This window comes from Thalassophryne amazonica, chromosome 13, assembly GCF_902500255.1.
Source record: "Thalassophryne amazonica chromosome 13, fThaAma1.1, whole genome shotgun sequence".
Lineage (NCBI taxonomy): Eukaryota > Metazoa > Chordata > Actinopteri > Batrachoidiformes > Batrachoididae > Thalassophryne > Thalassophryne amazonica.
The window spans coordinates 84,116,960-84,136,350 of NC_047115.1; the positions used below are offsets into that span (position 1 = coordinate 84,116,960).

Consider the following 19,391-nt stretch of genomic DNA (forward strand, 5'->3'; position numbering starts at 1 on the left):
CACCGTTGCCGTGTGTTACCTGTGCTGCTCCACATCCTGTCTGGTGGATTTTTATTTTATTTTATTTTTTTAGCACTGTTGCCGTGCGTTACCTGTGCTGCTCCACAGCCTGTCTGGTGGATTTTTATTTTATTTTTTAGCACTGTTGCCGAGCGTTACCTGTACTGCTTCATGGCCTGTCTGGTGCCTTAACTAAAGCACTCCTTCTGCTGAATCACCTCTAAATTATTTACACATTATTCACTTTGCGTGTTTTTAGGAATCCGCTAGGTTAGCGTAGCTACTAGCTCTTAGCCAATTTAGCATGGCGGCTTCTCCTGTCTCTCCCGCACTTTTCTGCTCTGGGTGTGAAATGTTTAGTTATTCCTCGGCCTCCTTTAGCAGTAACGGTACTTGTAATAAGTGTAGCTTATTCGTAGCTTTGGAGGCCAGGCTGGGCGAATTGGAGACTCGGCTCCGCACCGTGGAAAATTCTACAGCTAGCCAGGCCCCTGTAGTCGGTGCGGACCAAGGTAGCTTAGCCGCCGTTAGAGGAGGAAGCGTAGCCCTAAACAGAAGCCCCGTGTACACCGTCAACCCGTTCACATCTCTAACCGTTTTTCCCCACTCGACGACACACCCGCCGAGGATCAAACTCTGGTTATTGGCGACTCTGTTTTGAGAAATGTGAAGTTAGCGACACCAGCAACCATAGTCAATTGTCTTCCGGGGGCCAGAGCAGGCGACATTGAAGGAAATTTGAAACTGCTGGCTAAGGCTAAGCGTAAATTTGGTAAGATTGTAATTCACGTCGGCAGTAATGACACTCGGTTACACCAATCGGAGGTCACTAAAATTAACATTAAATCGGTGTGTAACTTTGCAAAAACAATGTCGGACTCTGTAGTTTTCTCTGGGCCCCTCCCCAATCGGACCGGGAGTGACATGTTTAGCCGCATGTTCTCCTTGAATTGCTGGCTGTCTGAGTGGTGTCCAAAAAATGAGGTGGGCTTCATAGATAATTGGCAAAGCTTCTGGGGAAAACCTGGTCTTGTTAGGAGAGACGGCATCCATCCCACTTTGGATGGAGCAGCTCTCATTTCTAGAAATCTGGCCAATTTTCTTAAATCCTCCAAACTGTGACTATCCAGGGTTGGGACCAGGAAGCAGAGTTGTAGTCTTACACACCTCTCTGCAGCTTCTCTCCCCCTGCCATCCCCTCATTACCCCATCCCCGTAGAGACGGTGCCTGCTCCCAGACCACCAATAACCAGCAAAAATCTATTTAAGCATAAAAATTCAAAAAGAAAAAATAATATAGCACCTTCAACTGCACCACAGACTAAAACAGTTAAATGTGGTCTATTAAACATTAGGTCTCTCTCTTCTAAGTCCCTGTTGGTAAATGATATAATAATTGATCAACATATTGATTTATTCTGCCTAACAGAAACCTGGTTACAGCAGGATGAATATGTTAGTTTTAATGAGTCAACACCCCCGAGTCACACTAACTGTCAGAATGCTCGTAGCACGGGCCGGGGCGGAGGATTAGCAGCAATCTTCCATTCCAGCTTATTAATTAATCAATAACCCAGACAGAGCTTTAATTCATTTGAAAGCTTGTCTCTTAGTCTTGTCCATCCAAATTGGAAGTCCCAAAAACCAGTTTTATTTGTTATTATCTATCGTCCACCTGGTCGTTACTGTGAGTTTCTCTGTGAATTTTCAGACCTTTTGTCTGACTTAGTGCTTAGCTCAGATAAGATAATTATAGTGGGCGATTTTAACATCCACTCAGATGCTGAGAATGACAGCCTCAACACTGCATTTAATCTATTATTAGACTCTATTGGCTTTGCTCAAAAAGTAAATGAGTCCACCCACCACTTTAATCATATCTTAGATCTTGTTCTGACTTATGGTATGGAAATAGAAGACTTAACAGTATTCCCTGAAAACTCCCTTCTGTCTGATCATTTCTTAATAACATTTACATTTACTCTGATGGACTACCCAGCAGAGGGGAATAAGTTTCATTACACTAGAAGTCTTTCAGAAAGCGCTGTAACTAGGTTTAAGGATATGATTCCTTCTTTATGTTCTCTAATGCCATATACCAACACAGTGCAGAGTAGCTACCTAAACTCTGTAAGGGAGATAGAGTATCTCGTCAATAGTTTTACATCCTCATTGAAGACAACTTTGGATGCTGTAGCTCCTCTGAAAAAGAGAGCTTTAAATCAGAAGTGTCTGACTCCGTGGTATAACTCACAAACTCGTAGCTTAAAGCAGATAACCCGTAAGTTGGAGAGGAAATGGCGTCTCACTAATTTAGAAGATCTTCACTTAGCCTGGAAAAAGAGTCTGTTGCTCTATAAAAAAGCCCTCCGTAAAGCTAGGACATCTTTCTACTCATCACTAATTGAAGAAAATAAGAACAACCCCAGGTTTCTTTTCAGCACTGTAGCCAGGCTGACAAAGAGTCAGAGCTCTATTGAGCTGAATATTCCATTAACTTTAACTAGTAATGACTTCATGACTTTCTTTGCTAACAAAATTTTAACTATTAGAGAAAAAATTACTCATAACCATCCCAAAGACTTATCATTATCTTTGGCTGCTTTCAGTGATGCCGGTATTTGGTTAGACTCTTTCTCTCCGATTGTTCTGTCTGAGTTATTTTCATTAGTTACTTCATCCAAACCATCAACATGTCTATTAGACCCCATTCCTACCAGGCTGCTCAAGGAAGCCCTACCATTATTTAATGCTTCGATCTTAAATATGATTAATCTATCTTTGTTAGTTGGCTATGTACCACAGGCTTTTAAGGTGGCAGTAATTAAACCATTACTTAAAAAGCCATCACTTGACCCAGCTATCTTAGCTAATTATAGGCCAATCTCCAACCTTCCTTTTCTCTCAAAAATTCTTGAAAGGGTAGTTGTAAAACAGCTAACTGATCATCTGCAGAGGAATGTCTATTTGAAGAGTTTCAGTCAGGTTTTAGAATTCATCATAGTACAGAAACAGCATTAGTGAAGGTTACAAATGATCTTCTTATGGCCTCGGACAGTGGACTCATCTCTGTGCTTGTTCTGTTAGACCTCAGTGCTGCTTTTGATACTGTTGACCATAAAATTTTATTACAGAGATTAGAGCATGCCATAGGTATTAAAGGCACTGCGCTGCGGTGGTTTGAATCATATTTGTTTAATAGATTACAATTTGTTCATGTAAATGGGGAATCTTCTTCACAGACTAAAGTTAATTATGGAGTTCCACAAGGTTCTGTGCTAGGACCAATTTTATTTACTTTATACATGCTTCCCTTAGGCAGTATTATTAGACGGTATTGCTTAAATTTTCATTGTTACGCAGATGATACCCAGCTTTATCTATCCATGAAGCCAGAGGACACACACCAATTAGCTAAACTGCAGGATTGTCTTACAGACATAAAGACATGGATGACCTCTAATTTCCTGCTTTTAAACTCAGATAAAACTGAAGTTATTGTACTTGGCCCCACAATCTTAGAAACATGGTGTCTAACCAGATCCTTACTCTGGATGGCATTACCCTGACCTCTAGTAATACTGTGAGAAATCTTGGAGTCATTTTTGATCAGGATATGTCATTCAAAGCGCATATTAAACAAATATGTAGGACTGCTTTTTTGCATTTACGCAATATCTCTAAAATCAGAAAGGTCTTGTCTCAGAGTGATGCTGAAAAACTAATTCATGCATTTATTTCCTCTAGGCTGGACTATTGTAATTCATTATTATCAGGTTGTCCTAAAAGTTCCCTAAAAAGCCTTCAGTTAATTCAAAATGCTGCAGCTAGAGTACTGACGGGGACTAGAAGGAGAGAGCATATCTCACCCATATTGGCCTCTCTTCATTGGCTTCCTGTTAATTCTAGAATAGAATTTAAAATTCTTCTTCTTACTTATAAGGTTTTGAATAATCAGGTCCCATCTTATCTTAGGGACCTCATAGTAGTACCATATCACCCCAATAGAGCGCTTCGCTCTCACACTGCAGGCTTACTTGTAGTTCCTAGGGTTTGTAAGAGTAGAATGGGAGGCAGAGCCTTCAGCTTTCAGGCTCCTCTCCTGTGGAACCAGCTCCCAATTCAGATCAGGGAGACAGACACCCTCTCTACTTTTAAGATTAGGCTTAAAACTTTCCTTTTTGCTAAAGCTTATAGTTAGGGCTGGATCAGGTGACCCTAAACCATCCCTTAGTTATGCTGCTATAGACGTAGACTGCTGGGGGGTTCCTATGATGCACTGTTTCTTTCTCTTTTTGCTCTGTATGCATCACTCTGCATTTAATCATTAGTGATCGATCTCTGCTCCCCTCCACAGCATGTCTTTTTCCTGGTTCTCTCCCTCAGCCCCAACCAGTCCCAGCAGAAGACTGCCCCTCCCTGAGCCTGGTTCTGCTGGAGGTTTCTTCCTGTTAAAAGGGAGTTTTTCCTTCCCACTGTAGCCAAGTGCTTGCTCACAGGGGGTCGTTTTGACCGTTGGGGTTTTACATAATTGTTGTATGGCCTTGCCTTGCAATATGGAGCGCCTTGGGGCAGCTGTTTGTTGTGATTTGGCGCTATATAAAAAAAAAATTGATTGATTGATTGATTGATAACCTCACGGAATGCAAAGATACTATCAATTGATGTAGCCACAAACAAAATTTTATCATTTCAGGTGCTAAAATGTCCTGTCAAGCACAAAAGATATGTGAAAAATTGTAAAATTTGAAAATGACCTTGACCTTTATCAATGTCATCAACCTCTAATCACCAACATAGCCATATAAATCGATTCTGCGTACTGGAAAACATAGGAAAGCACATCTTATTTGCTGAAATAAGCAAAAAATTGTTGTATGGCTGGGGGTGCCTGGCTGCCTTTTGTTTCTGTCTTCTGTTCTCTGTCTTTTGTTTTTCCTTCCAGGTGGCTTGCGTTCAGGACTGAGTGGCTGTGTGGCTGAGCTATCAGGACCTCACCCTGATCACCTGAGGCTGGTCATGTGCAGCTCGTCAGGACTCACAGCTGTGGTGCATCTTTATGGATTGGGGCATGGTTGCATTTAAGTCTGGAGTACACAGTGTGTATTTGCCAGAGACTCGACCTTGTGACCAGACGGGTGAGATCGTCGTCTAGAGAGCCATCTCATCATCATGGATGCAGAGACCGTACCAGGTTTGACGCCATGGTCTGTGAAAGAGGAGGGGGTGAGGTCTCACGCTCGTCAGCACACTTCCTGAGGTACTTTAGGTTTTGTGACTAACATGAGTACAGTCAGTAAATGTGGTGTCCCTCACACCTTATTATATTGAGCTGTTATGTTAGTCATTTAATCAGCTTCCACTGCAGTGGAGAATTGAACTGGGTGTTCCATGCCTGCAGGGTGGGAAGCTGATTGGTGATTAAGCCAGGAAGTGTTTGCTGTTTGTGTACACCTTTGAGTGGTCTCTCTGTGTGTGGAGTGGTGGACTCACATGATGGTTTCTTCTTTCACAGACTCGGTGGGTCGCGGCCACCTGGGGGGTGTCGGCGGGGTCCTTGGGTCCGAACTGTTCTGGCTCCGGACCGTTTGTGCTGCTGGGAGCGCACCGCTATTCCACCATGCCAGACCGCGCATTCATTTGTTATATTGTAGCACTCACTGTTATGTTATTAAATTCTGTTATCCTTTGTACCGTGCTCTGCTTATTTTATACTGGGTTCTTCAAACGCTGGTCGGTCCTCCGCCCGCGTCCGACACATAACAGTAGTCTCTGGCCATACATCACGGACCCAGCGGTAGCAGAGACGGTACTGTGCCGGGAAGGCGGCAGCAGACGTTCAGAAGTTATCCGGATCAGTTGCGGGTGCTCTCCGCCTGGATGGTGCGTGTCGGAGAACCCATTATTGAATACTGATCTGAGCTCTCTTGCAGCCGTGTTCCTGTGTTGTTGCCTTATCCGTGGGTTGTGGTGGAGTGTGACTAGCGACGGCTTCGCGTCACACTTCGACCGGATAAGAGGTAAAACGGGAGCTGCATGAGTGTGTCTGTAATGGGTGAACGCGCACGGCGGAGTTCTGTGGCACGGGTCGCTGTGCTTCCTGTGTTACAGTTGTAGCCCCGTTTCCCCGGGTGAAGATAGCTACTGCGTCTGTTGTGTCAGCTCCGGCGTAATTTAGTTGAAGCACATTTTGGTTGTGTGTTACACATAGCTGCGCACAGGGAAAGCAGCCTGAGTTGTTTTCTCGGTTACCAAAGGGGTTTTTTATTTTTAGCACTTTGGCTCCCCCTGTTGGTGACTGAGTCACATTACCGTCATAGCTCTTAAGGTGGAACAGGTGTGTTCCATTTGTTTGAGCTTGACGGTATAAGTCACTTATTAGTTTTGTGTTGGTTCATTTTTTGTGGGTGTTTTTTGAGTTGGTTTTTGTGTGGGATTTTCTACACTATTAGTGTTCTGGGGTCGTGACCATGCAGGCTGTCTGGAGCATAGAAAGGACCCAAGTAACTTTATGTTAGTCTGTTAGTCTTTCTTTTTATTTCTTTTGGTTTCACCTCCCAGGGTTTGATGGGACAGTCCTCTGGGGGGGTGATGGGGGGGGGTAATTGGGTTGTTTTTTCTTTTTTTTTTTTTTTTTTTGTTGTGCCCTCTCTTCTCCTCTGGCTCCAGCCGTGTGAGCCGTAGGTTGTCGGCGTTGCTGGAGTGGTGCAGTTTGGTTATGCTGGGCATTTCCCAGGTAACCTCTGCACCCGGGAGGGGGAGGGGGGGGGTTCGGGGTGTTGTTTTTTTTTTTGTTGATTCCCTGTTCCACCTCCGGCTTCAGCGCGCCTTTGAGCCATCTGCCATCGGCGTAGCTGAGGTTTGGGGCAGTGGAATATACCCGCAGCTGGTGGCTGGTTTGGAAGTCGGAGGGGTGGCGCCGTTTTGTGCCGTCTGCCATTACCGCTGTTCCACTCCTCCCGGTTGACTTCTGGGGTATAGTCGTGGTTGGTGACACTGGACATACTTCCAGTTTCCACTGCGCCGAGGGGGTGGGGTTGGGGTTGTTTTGTTTGTATGTTTTTTTTTCTTTTGTTTTTCCCCCCAGTTTCCGCCCTCAGGGTGTGACTGTGGTGTCCTCTGGGGGGAAAGGGCTGTGGGTCCATCTAGCCATAGACGGCCGGGGCTGGGTCCGTTAGTCATGAGGGGGGGCGTCTCCTGGGGTTTGATGGAACGGTCCTCTGGGAGGCGCTGGGAGTCCCCGTGGGTGACTTTGGATCCCAGAGGGACCTCGGCTGTGGTTATTACTCCTGGAGCTGGCGGGATGTCCTCTGGGGGGTGTTGGTCCCTACATGTTGTCCGGGGGGGTGTTAGTGTTTTTCTTTTGTTTGCAAGCTTAAGTTTGGGTTGTGTTTTTCTTTTCTCCTCTTCCCGGGGTTTGATGGGACGGCCCTCTGGGGAGGGGGGGGGGGGTGGTTTGGTTGTTTGTGTTTGTCTTTTTTGTTTTTGACTACACAGACTTTAAACAAGGTTGGACAAAGGCTGACCGCACAGGTTTAAGAACTCCTGGCCACACCTGTGCAAATTGAATGACAGAAACAAAGGCAAAGATGCAGTCAGAGGAGATGACGTCAACAGTTCTGTTAAATGAAGATTCAGTTGGAAGATGAATGCAGATACTGTTTCCAGCCATGGTCCCTGGAGGGGGGTGTTTTTCCTGTGCCAGGTTTGTGTGGTCGCCGGGAGGCTTCCCGTGAGGGTGGGGTGCTGTTGTATGGCTGGGGGTGCCTGGCTGCCTTTTGTTTCTGTCTTCTGTTCTCTGTCTTTTGTTTTTCCTTCCAGGTGGCTTGCGTTCAGGACTGAGTGGCTGTGTGGCTGAGCTATCAGGACCTCACCCTGATCACCTGAGGCTGGTCATGTGCAGCTCGTCAGGACTCACAGTTGTGGTGCATCTTTATGGATTGGGGCATGGTTGCATTTAAGTCTGGAGTACACAGTGTGTATTTGCCAGAGACTCGACCTTGTGACCAGATGGGTGAGATCGTCGTCTAGAGAGCCATCTCATCATCATGGATGCAGAGACCGTACCAGGTTTGACGCCATGGTCTGTGAAAGAGGAGGGGGTGAGGTCTCACGCTCGTCAGCACACTTCCTGAGGTACTTTAGGTTTTGTGACTAACATGAGTACAGTCAGTAAATGTGGTGTCCCTCACACCTTATTATATTGAGCTGTTATGTTAGTCGTTTAATCAGCTTCCACTGCAGTGGAGAATTGAACTGGGTGTTCCATGCCTGCAGGGTGGGAAACTGATTGGTGATTAAGCCAGGAAGTGTTTGCTGTTTGTGTACACCTTTGAGTGGTCTCTCTGTGTGTGGAGTGGTGGACTCACATGATGGTTTCTTCTTTCACAGACTCGGTTGGTCGCGGCCACCTGGGGGGTGTTGGCGGGGTCCTTGGGTCCGAACTGTTCTGGCTCCGGACAGTTTGTGCTGCTGGGAGCGCACCGCTATTCCACCACGCCAGACCGCGCACTCATTTGTTATATTGTAGCACTCACTGTTATGTTATTAAATTCTGTTATCCTTTGTACCGTGCTCTGCTTATTTTATACTGGGTTCTTCAAACGCTGGTCGGTCCTCCGCCCGCGTCCGACACATAACAAAAATTGTCTGATTTATGAGAAATTTCAAATTTCCCACTCACCCAGATTTGGCCCTGAAAGTGGATTCAAAAAGTGTCATACAGAAATAGAAGGAAATATGCCACGAAACGAACAGTGGTTTTTGAAGGTCACTGGCACTCCGTATCAGGAATCACACTCATTTTTTCTATTTACCCGTCAAGAATTGAGAACCAGTATGTCAAAGTTGGCCATTTTTACAATATTTTTAATGAAACACAATCTGAGGCCTTTTTGACATCAAATTTTGAACTGACCCAAATTCAAGTAAAATTTTTTCCTGATGGAAAAACTGACTTTGCCATTCCTAATCGATCTACTTGAAAGGTATATGGTGAAAATTTCATCAAAATCGGAGTCAGACATCCAGCCACCCCTGCATTAATATCCTCTGAGACAGCTCATTAAAGACAGTAACTATGGAATTTGACATTCCCTCAGAAAAGGTCACTCTGCTAATTTACACTGCAATGCAGTGGGGCCAAAAAGTATTTAGTCAGTCCCTGATTGTGCAAGTTCTCCTACTTAGAAAAATGAGAGAGGTCTGTAATTTTCATCATAGGTACACTTCAACTGTGAGAGACAAAATGAGAAAAAAAAATCCAGGAAATCACATTGTAGGATTTTTAAAGAATTTATTTGTAAATTATGGTGGAAAAAAAGTATTTGGTCAATAACAAAAATTCAACTCAATACTTTGTAACATAATCTTTGTTGGCAATGACAGCGGTCAAACATTTCCTGTAAGTCTTCACCAGGTTTGCACACACTGTAGCTGGTATTTTGGCCCATTCCTCCATGCAGATCTCCTCTCGAGCAGTGATGTTTTGGGGCTGTCGCTGGTCAACATGGACTTTCAACTCCCTCCACAAATTTTCTATGGGGTTGAGTTCTGGAGACTGGCTTGGCCACTCCAGGACCTTGAAATGCTTTTTAACGGAGCCACTCCTTTTTTGCCTGAGCAGTGTGTTTTGGATCACTGTCATGCTGGAAGACCCAGCCATGTTGCATCTTCAATGCTGTCACTGATGGAAGGAGATTTTGGCTTAAAATCTCATGATACATGGCCACGTTTATTCTTCCCTTAACACGGATCAGTCGTCCTGTCCCCTTTGCAGAAAAACATCCCCAAAGCATGATGTTTCCACCCCCCATGCTTCACAGTAGATATGGTGTTCTTGGGATGCAACTCAGCATTCTTCTTCCTCCAAACACGACGAGTTGAATTTTTACCAAAAAGTTCTAATTTGGTTTCATCTGACAACATGATATTCTCCCATTCCTCTTCTGGATCATCCATATGGTCTCTGGCAAACTTCAGACGGGCCTGGACACATACTGGCTTAAGCAGGGGGACACGCCTGGCACTGCAGGATTTGAGTCACTCTGTGCATAGTGTTTAGCCTTTGTTACTTTGGTCCCAGCTCTCTGCAGGTCATTCATCAGGTCCCTCTGTGTAATTCTGGGATTTTTGTTCACCGTTATCATGATCATTTTGACCCCATGAGATGAGATCTTGCGTGGAGCCCCAAATCGAGGGAGATTATCAATGGTCTTGTATGGCTTCCATTTTCTTACAATTGCTCCCACAGTTGATTTATTCACACCAACCTGCTTGACTATTGTAGATTCACTCTTCCCAGCCTGGTGCACATCTACAATTTTCTTCCCGGTGTCCTTTGACAGCTCTTTGGTCTTGGCCATGGTTGAGTTTGGAGTCTGACTGTTTGAGGCTGTGGATAGATGTCTTTTATACAGATAAGTTCAAACAGGTGCCATTAATACAGGTCAGAACAGGACAGAAGAGTTTCTTAAAGAAGAAGTTACAGGTCTGTGAGAGCCGGAAATCTTGCTTGTTTGTGGGTGACCAAATACTTATTTTCCACCATAATTTACAAATAAATTCTTTAAAAATACTACAATGAGATTTCCTGGATTTTTTTTTCTCATTTTGTCTCTCATAGTTGAAATGTACCTATGATGAAAATTACAGACCTCTCTCATCTTTCTAAGTAGGAGAACTTGCACAATCAGGGGCTAACTAAATATTTTTGGCCCCACTGTATGCCATGCTACAGACACTAAAAACATTTAGAAAAATATACTTCCTAAATTCTGGTACCCAGGGAATAGCAATACGGGCGTCGAGAATTGAGAACATTCACTTTCAAAAATCTGCTTTTTTACTCTATATTTCAATGTAGAGGCGGTAAGCATGGCCAAAAGTGGATCATTTCAAAACTTCTCAACAACCCAACTTGTCTTTTTCTGTATAATTTTCTCTGAGACAGCTCATTAAAAACAATTATGACCATCTCATTTCCTCAGTAATCCTGGATTAAGTGGACCTAAGGTCATCGAGTTACCGATTGCTGCTAAAAGTGCTAACACCAAAAAAAAATTAAAAAAAATAAAAAAATACATGAAAATTTCCTTTGACAGAAATTTAACTACAAATCAGCCAATGATTTTGGTCACCTGGTTGTGAGTGAAAGACAGAAGCTGAATACAGGAATGTGGTCTAATATGTAAAAAAAACAAAAAAACAAAACAATTAAATCAGTGTTTGCATTAAATTGAATATTTATCATCCTAAAAGAATATCTGACAGCAGTAGCGGCTGATAAACACTGAGATATGAGGCCAAAAGATCCTCGGTTCAAATCACTGTCAGACTGGAAAATCATGAACGACCTCTTGGGAAAGGTCCTTAATCCCCAATTTACTCCTGGTGTGCAGATGAGCTCCTTGCATGGCAGCAAGCTTACATCATTGTGTGAGAGTGCATGAATGTGAGGCATCACTGTGAATTGCTTTGAGCTTCTGATTCAGTTGGAAAATTGCAACAGAGACAAGTTCGTAAATGAACTAGTTGCTCTTGGTGTGAAGAACATTCACAGTTATCTAATGTTATCAAAATGTATTAAAATAAGTAAAAATGAATTTATACTTCTTAAATCACTTTAGTTTGAAATGGAGGTTTGAAACATTGAATGAATGGCAATGATTTGTCTGAGAAGATGCACAATCACAGTAGTTTTATTTTACTTTTTCAATTTTCTGGTTTAGAAAACCAGAAAATAAAGCAAAACATTTCAGGATCTCTGGAGTTGAACAAGTCAAATTTGGTTTGTGAGGAAAACAAAGTCTCACTCAATTATTACAACAGCTGAAAACTGTAAGGTGTCTCCAATGATGCTACAGGTGGACCTGCATCTCTTTTGAGTGCAATTTTAATTTGTGTTCCTATGGCCAACACACAGACACCTGTAATGTAATGCTACCACAGGCCAATAATCCACAGGTTACATCATATGTTTAGACGTCAGACAGGTGTGCTGACAAAAGCAGTTCCATTCACTGTGGGAAGTAAGCCCACAGCCTTTAAGCCTAATGTTACTGTCAGATGTTTGGTTAGCACAATGCATTGCTGACCATGTGAAAAGATGCAGACCATTAGTGTGCATGTCAAGGCTGAGCCCAGCAGGCAGGCACTGTTACATGCATGTCTGGTACAATGAAGGGTGTGGCTGCACAGGTTAGAGGAGCGGCACAGGCTCAGACAAAGCATCGCTGTTTACACACCATCATCAAATTAACCAGAAGGCTTCAACAACATCAGTGCTCCACTGGATACCTGTGCTACCGCTACAACAAAGTCCAAACCGGCAAGACATTTAGCAGACAATGACACTAACGACAGTTATGGTCGATAACATCAAAAGCTTTTTTCAGGTCAATAAAAACACTTACAAATAATCCTTATTATCTATTGCTGTTGATATTTTCTTTGTTAATTCCATAATTGCCATAGCTGTCGAATGTTTTGTTCTGAATCCATACTGAGCAATATTTAAAATATGATGTTTCTCAATGAATTTATCCAACCTTGTCACAAAAACTTTTTCCATAATTTTAGAAAACTGTGTAAGCAATGACACTGGCCTGTAATTTGAAACGTTATGTTTGTCTCCATTTTTATATAATGGGACTACCTTGGCAATTTTCATTTCGTCTGGGAAAATTCCTGTTGACAGAGACAGATTACAAATGTAAGTGAATGGTTCAATAACAGTTTCTATTATACAGTCATATATTAAGGTATTATCAGTTTTGCACTATATGACCCCTTTAAAAATTATTTTTTCTTCTCTTAATTTTTTTTAAGCAAAACTTTAACATGGACCATTTTTAATTTCAAATGTACTCCTTCAAAATGAAAATCTGGGTGACAACCTGAATGAATCAAAGTTGTTAAGATTTAAATGTGTCAGCAGAGCAAAAGGTCTGCTGGTTCACTTTTCCCATTTCCATCGTGCACATAACTGGTGAGCAGGTGTGCATGCGTGCCAAAAACAAATGTTGTGCAACAAACAACAGAGAGGGATCAGAGCTGCACCAAAATATTTGTTTATGTCAAAATTAATAGATATTGGGCAAGATTTTTGTGTGTTACTTTACCTTGGCACATTAAAAAAGTGGCCTAACGCATGTTCTGTATTTTCAATGTTGCTGTGTTGTGGAATCCATATTGTGGTGCACTGTCATAATGGTGACGACTAAGACATCAGCGTACCGGCCACACACGCCCATGTAACATTTATTCTACATGCGTGATACTTTGAAATGTGGGTGTGGCTTGACTGTAATCATTTGTGATGTTGTTGTTCTTTGAGAAACACAGCCACCAATGCGCTGATGAAGCAATAAGCCAGCAGGATGAATGAGGAGCGTTAAGGACATCGGAATGGGGAAACATGAGACACCCTGATGAGGACTGAGACAGACCGTCTCTGTGAATGCCACAAAAGCAAATATTTCATATGCTGCCAGCGTGCCACAGAATGAGCTTATGCCTGTGTTACTTGTGCAGAAGCATTAGCAGCAAACACAAACAAAACACTGGAAGCTCACTGTCAAGCAGTGAACAACAAAACATGAAGGTGTGGTCCAACACATCAGCATGCCAAGACACTCAATCAGCTTTACATTTTTTCAAAGGAAGAACTGTGGATAATGCCCACAGGAAGAACAAGGTGGATCTGCAGGGAGTACAGTAACTGGTACAGAGCTCCTCGAAGTGGAACTGAACAGTCACATGTTCCTGATAAATGATAAACCACGTGTTTAGAAGCTACATTATGAGGATGTTCTGTACCAGCCCACAGTCTCTGTGGGGTTCTGACCACAGCCTTGTTCTTCCTATGAGGCCACTGCCTGTGGGATTTGGTGGATTTGTACTCACCCCATTCCACTCCACGCCCATACTCACTTCCTCGCCAGTCTCAGAGCCGCTCTCGTACTTAACGCTGGTCAGGCTGTCCCTGCTCCTCCGCCTGTCACCCTCTGTATCCTTCAGGATCTCCACCACACGTGTCTGGTGGATTGGGTCAATGCCCTGATGGGAGTAACAAACAGGCACAAAAGACAGAAAACACACTTCATAATAACACCAAGCACTGAGGAAGGAATTAGCTAGTCCACATGAGTGAGAGCGCTCAGTTATTTGGAGATATAAAAGTGATTTTTGCTTCCTGTGTCTGTGAATGCATTAAAAGCTTTGCCACAACAGCATCACAGAGACGAGGAAACGGTATGAAATGGGAGTGATGTTACGGAGGAGAGGTGAAGGTTCTAATGGAGCAATCAGACACAAACCACTTACTGTGTTGCTCTGGATCCAAAGCAATGTAGAAAAAGGAAAGAAGAGAACATGAGACTGAGTGTACTAACATGGAAAGCACATTTTACAACTTAGAAAAAGAAAAACTAGACGCTCTGTTTGCGTGCATAACAAAACACTTCTGACCTGCTTGCGTGACCTCACGGCACATTCTTCCAGGGTGTCGGCAGCCTCCAGCTTGCCCTGTCGGCGGTACAGAGCTCCCAGGTTTCTCAGGGTGGTGTTAACAGTGGGGCTGCACACACAAGAGAACAGAACTATCACAACGGGTCACGCCAAAGACCATACATTAAAATGCTAAAATCAGAAGGTGTTAAAAAAAAGGCCCAACTGAACCTACTAATATAGAATTGTACTTTGTAACACTATTTGAAAAAGGAATCACTTTGAAAAAAATATAATTAATGTACAAAATTTAATGTAAAATATGTCAGATAATACTCTGCATATTAAATATAACTGGGAACTGGAGATGAATGTAATAACAGATGAGCAATGGGAACATACATGCCTGCAATGTCATAAAGGAATTGGAAGTCAAAACAGGAAGGAGTTTGATTGGAAAACAAAAATAAGATTCTTTAGAACCCCGTTAAAGTCATACATGATTAAAACAACTACCAATAATGAATGCTGGAGAAAATGTGGCATGGTAGGAGACCATACCCACATATTCTGGGACTGCCCAAAAATAAAAGGATTCTGGGAAAATGTTAAGAAGAAGACTGAGGACATCATAAGGATGGACATACCAATGGACCCTCTTCTATTTCTGTTTGATTTACACTCAAGAAGAGACTCACTAAATGAAGATCAGCAATATATTTTGCATGTACTTTTACTGGTAGCTAGAAAAACAGTCACTCTAAATTGGCTTAAACCATGCCCACCGACTATTCCTCAATGGACACAAAAACTAAAACAAGTATACCAGATGGAATTTCTAACTGCCCAACTCCAACTTAAAATGGACCTATTTCTCAGAAGATGGTCACGTGTGCCATCTCTTTTTGAATGACCTCTGAATCTGTATTTTACTTCTTTTTTTTTTCTGCAGATATCAATAGCCTCTCTGTAACAGAGTACATTCTGAGCCCATTGTAAAGACAAATCTCAACACTTGTTGCTACTTGTTGTAAATTGTAATGTAAATTGCCTGTAAAATCCCTTTTACTTTAGGCAATAAAGTTCCAACAAAAAAAGGCCCAACTGACATCACAAAATACATTTATAAATCAAAAAAATAAATAAATAAATAAATAAATAAATAATCACATGAAACCCTCCTCAAATTTGTTTTACAAAGTACATGCTTTTAAACCACATGTAGCCTGTGTAGGCTGAACAGTGTTTTCTGGGAGGGAGTTTTAAGCTGTGGTTTATGCATTAGGCAGCATTTACCTGAGAATCATTGGATGACGTGCACATCACCCTAAGGTGCTACAAAAGACTTCTGTCCATGTGATATTAGCTAATGGGTGTTTTAATTCAAAGTCCATGGCTCCAGTGGCTAAAAGCTAATCCGCTGACAAAAAAGTTAGCTTTGCTAATCAGCAGTTTATATATATATATATATATATATATATATATATATATATATATATATATATATATATATATATATATGCATATGCATATGGGGGGGAGGGGGGACACAGGTAGCGGAAAAGTGGTCAGTGCATTTTGTTTCAGTGCAGAAGGTTCCCGGTTCAAACCCCATCCCTGCCACATTTCTCCATGTACTGTGGAGCTGCGTCAAGAAGGCCGTCTAGTGTAAAATGGATGAAAAAAAAAAACATACTTATTGCTTCTGATGTCATTTATGACCCTGCTGTAATCATCAGCCTTATCAAAGTCTCCCTCACCTGTTGACTTTGCAGGCCTTGTACCAGCCTCCGTACTCGCCGTATGGGGTATTGTCTCTGTGTTTGCCCTGGAAGTAAATATGAGACAAGAGGAAGAGAAGGAGTACAGTGCTTTAAACTGGATCAGCAGCATTTTTCCTCTATTTACACAGAAGGTACCACCACAAACACGGGAGGGGGGAAAGGTTGTAACCTTGCATTCAAGATTTGAAGCTCTTTTTTTTTTGTGAAAATGACATCTTGATGACAGAAAGCATCTCACCTTGCTCATTTCCTCTCTTTCCTCTGCATGCATCCAAATGGGCTTGTTTTCAGCTGCAGACACAAAGGAGATGTGTTCTACACATTGCAACAGTGTGGGAAGTGAACTCAAAGCAAGTCCTCATTTTATCAAAAGAATCTTAACCCGACACTCACTATTTGTTTAGTTTGTGAGTGAGAGAGACATTTCACTAATTTCAGATTGCTCAATGGCCCGATGAAGTTCCTTACCATATAAACTGTTTAATATTAACACTAAAGTATGCTTGTTAATATTGTAAATGCTGTTAATGTCAGTTTGATCTTGAGTAAAAATAATTACACACTATTTTTAGTATAATTTTTTTGCATATAACTTTATAAACTACACATGATAAAAAATTAGGAGGAAAATACCCTTAATATAAAAATAAAATGCACATGAGATCATCAGATCAGGCTGGGAGAATGGATTGGTACTGCATGAAGCAACACAGGTTGTTGTTTTCAAAAACTCAGGCAGGCACATCCCACCTCTCACAAGTAGCCACCTACATATCTGCTACAGCTGGGTGAAATGTGGACGTCCCCTTGGGCTTTTCCAGTGGCAGGGATCCTCAGCCCTGAGGTATCTGTGCCCTGAATCATGTCCAGAAAAGTGAGCACGGTGAAAATCTTGCAGCTGACCCTCCCTCACAATGCAAACAGTATGCCTCCTCCGAGTATCCCTAAATAAGTTAGTTTGACACAGTCAATTTGAAACGATACCCAAGGATCCTTCAGATACACCTAGTACAAAAGACATACAGTGGCTTGCAAAAGTATTCAGCACCTTGGTATTTCACTCATTTTAATTTGTTTATGGCATTTCACATGCAAAAAGTAAATCAGGCTCCTCGATATAAAATTTATAAAATTATCTTCCTTAGACTCAAACTGAAAGCAAATCTCTACAACTTGAACTTTCAGGTCTTTTTAATAAAACCCTCCTCTGTGCAACTTCATGATGAAGCTGTATAAGCAGGGATACAAAATGCAAAATATGCACTATGCACAATTTCTCCAATCACAGCCAGAGAAGCCTTTATCTTCTTCTGGGTTGTCTGGGTGTCTTGGCGGCTTTCCTCACTCTTCTCCTTCTTGGACAGTTGCTTAGTTTTTGAGAACTGTCTACTCCACACAGATTTACCACAGAGTGCCATACTGTTTCTATTTCTTCATAACTGATGTAAACAAAGTCCAAGACATTCAGTGACTTGGAAATGTTCATGTATCATCCCCTGACTTGTTTCAAGAATACTTGTAATATAACTGATTACTTAGAAGTATTATACCAAATGGGTCCATTAATTATGCAACCCATCCTCTTGGCTTTTATATTTTTAATTAATTCATACCAAGTTGTAGAGATTTGCTTTCAGTTTGAGTCTAAGGCAGATCATTTTAGAAATTCTTCTACTGAGAAGCCTGATTTACTTTTTGCATTTGAAATGCCATAAATAAATTAAAATGTGTGAAATATCAAGGGGATGAATACTTTTGCAAGCCACTGTATAGTCATAACCATAGACCTATGGATAGCGTCCAAGTCTGTCAACCTTACAGTGACACAGGAAGCAGCAGGACTCTAAAGATTTGGAGCTTTGTTCTCCTGCAAAGATATTGGCATCACCAAACACCTCTGTCCAGTGACCTCTTGACTCCATAAGCTCTTCTCAAGTGTCTCTTAATCCCACAGGCCAAAGACCCAGAGACACAAATGTCACTGCTGAGATAAAGTCTGGACATTAGTGTTGACCCAGGGCCATCACAAACCCAAACTCTTAGATTCCTCACTCAGCATTTCAAGTGCTGAAATCAGGGAATGCTTTGATCCCTTAAAGATCACAGCATTGTCTTTAAAGTTGAGGTCAGTAAGCCTCTCCCCACCGACAAAGCCACTGGAGTCCACGTGCTTACCAAATACCCAGTCCAGGTAAGCAGTGAACAAATTAGGAGCCAGAACCCATTCCTGATGAAACCACAATTCTCTAAGAAGAAGTGAGAGACTCTATCCGCCCTCTGTACAGTACCGGTACTTTTATGGAGGCCAGGGCTCCTGCAAATGGTCAGGATATCAACTGAGCAGCCCAATTAGCAAGAAAAAAAAAAAAAACACGATGCAAAAATCAGTGTAGACTGCAAAGAAGCCCTACAGATATTCATGCTTGTGTTCACAGACTATTTGCAGAGTTAGGATGAGGTCCACTGCCGACATGAAGCCATACTGCTCTGGTATACATCAGTAAAACATGAAAACTGAACAATGTTAGATGCTGATGTGAAATTTCTCTTTCGCCTTCAATATACCAACAGGTTAACAAACAGAAATTTAATTTAAGCAATATTCTTATGCTGATCAGATGAAAGACATCCTCTGAGAAAGCACTTTGGGGTTTGTTCAGTAAGCTTCAGAGCGGTTCATTGTGCCATGATCATTTTTTCCTTTTACAAAGTCAGCCAACAAACGTCTTCAGTGACAAGACAAGAACAATGCAAAAGGCTGTCTTTGAGACAATTTATTTATTCATTCACAGGGTTTCCGTAAAGACTTTCAGCCATCTGAATGATGAAGGTTGGCACTCTGCTTAATACAGCATCCACTACTGTCACACAAACAGGAGATAGAAGACAATGTTGAAGAGAAATAACCATAAGGACAACCTACATGTAACCAAATAAACAGCATAAAATGTGCTTTATTACAGACTGCACTGCCTTCTGTAAAACCTTACCATCAACAGATCCGAACTCTTTCTCATGGGCACGGGTCAGAATCTCTTTGTACAGAATCTCAGCCTCCTTGTACTTCCCCTGTTTGAGAAAGCAGGATGCCTGGAAAGAGGGCAGAAAGCACATTTCACTGTCTGATCAAATTGACCGGTTGATTCGAAACGTGCCCCC

General features: G+C 42.2%; 1 protein-coding gene across 7 annotated transcripts in view; it reads right to left on the reverse strand.

The window, feature by feature from the left end:
• Nucleotides 1-19,391, reverse strand: part of klc1b (kinesin light chain 1b) — a 101,708-nt gene that overhangs the window by 30,285 nt on the left and 52,032 nt on the right. For 4 of the 7 annotated variants that reach the window (XM_034185243.1, XM_034185244.1, XM_034185242.1 and 1 more), the window contains exons 9-14: nucleotides 19,223-19,322; nucleotides 16,471-16,523; nucleotides 16,209-16,276; nucleotides 14,470-14,578; nucleotides 14,326-14,334; nucleotides 13,906-14,058 (exon numbers count right to left, since the gene is read on the reverse strand). In XM_034185243.1, the coding sequence (XP_034041134.1) occupies nucleotides 13,906-14,058; nucleotides 14,326-14,334; nucleotides 14,470-14,578; nucleotides 16,209-16,276; nucleotides 16,471-16,523; nucleotides 19,223-19,322 (492 nt within the window). The remainder of the gene's footprint in view (nucleotides 1-13,905; nucleotides 14,059-14,325; nucleotides 14,335-14,469; nucleotides 14,579-16,208; nucleotides 16,277-16,470; nucleotides 16,524-19,222; nucleotides 19,323-19,391) is intronic. The other 3 variants (XM_034185245.1, XM_034185247.1, XM_034185249.1) reach the window with 2 other exon arrangements.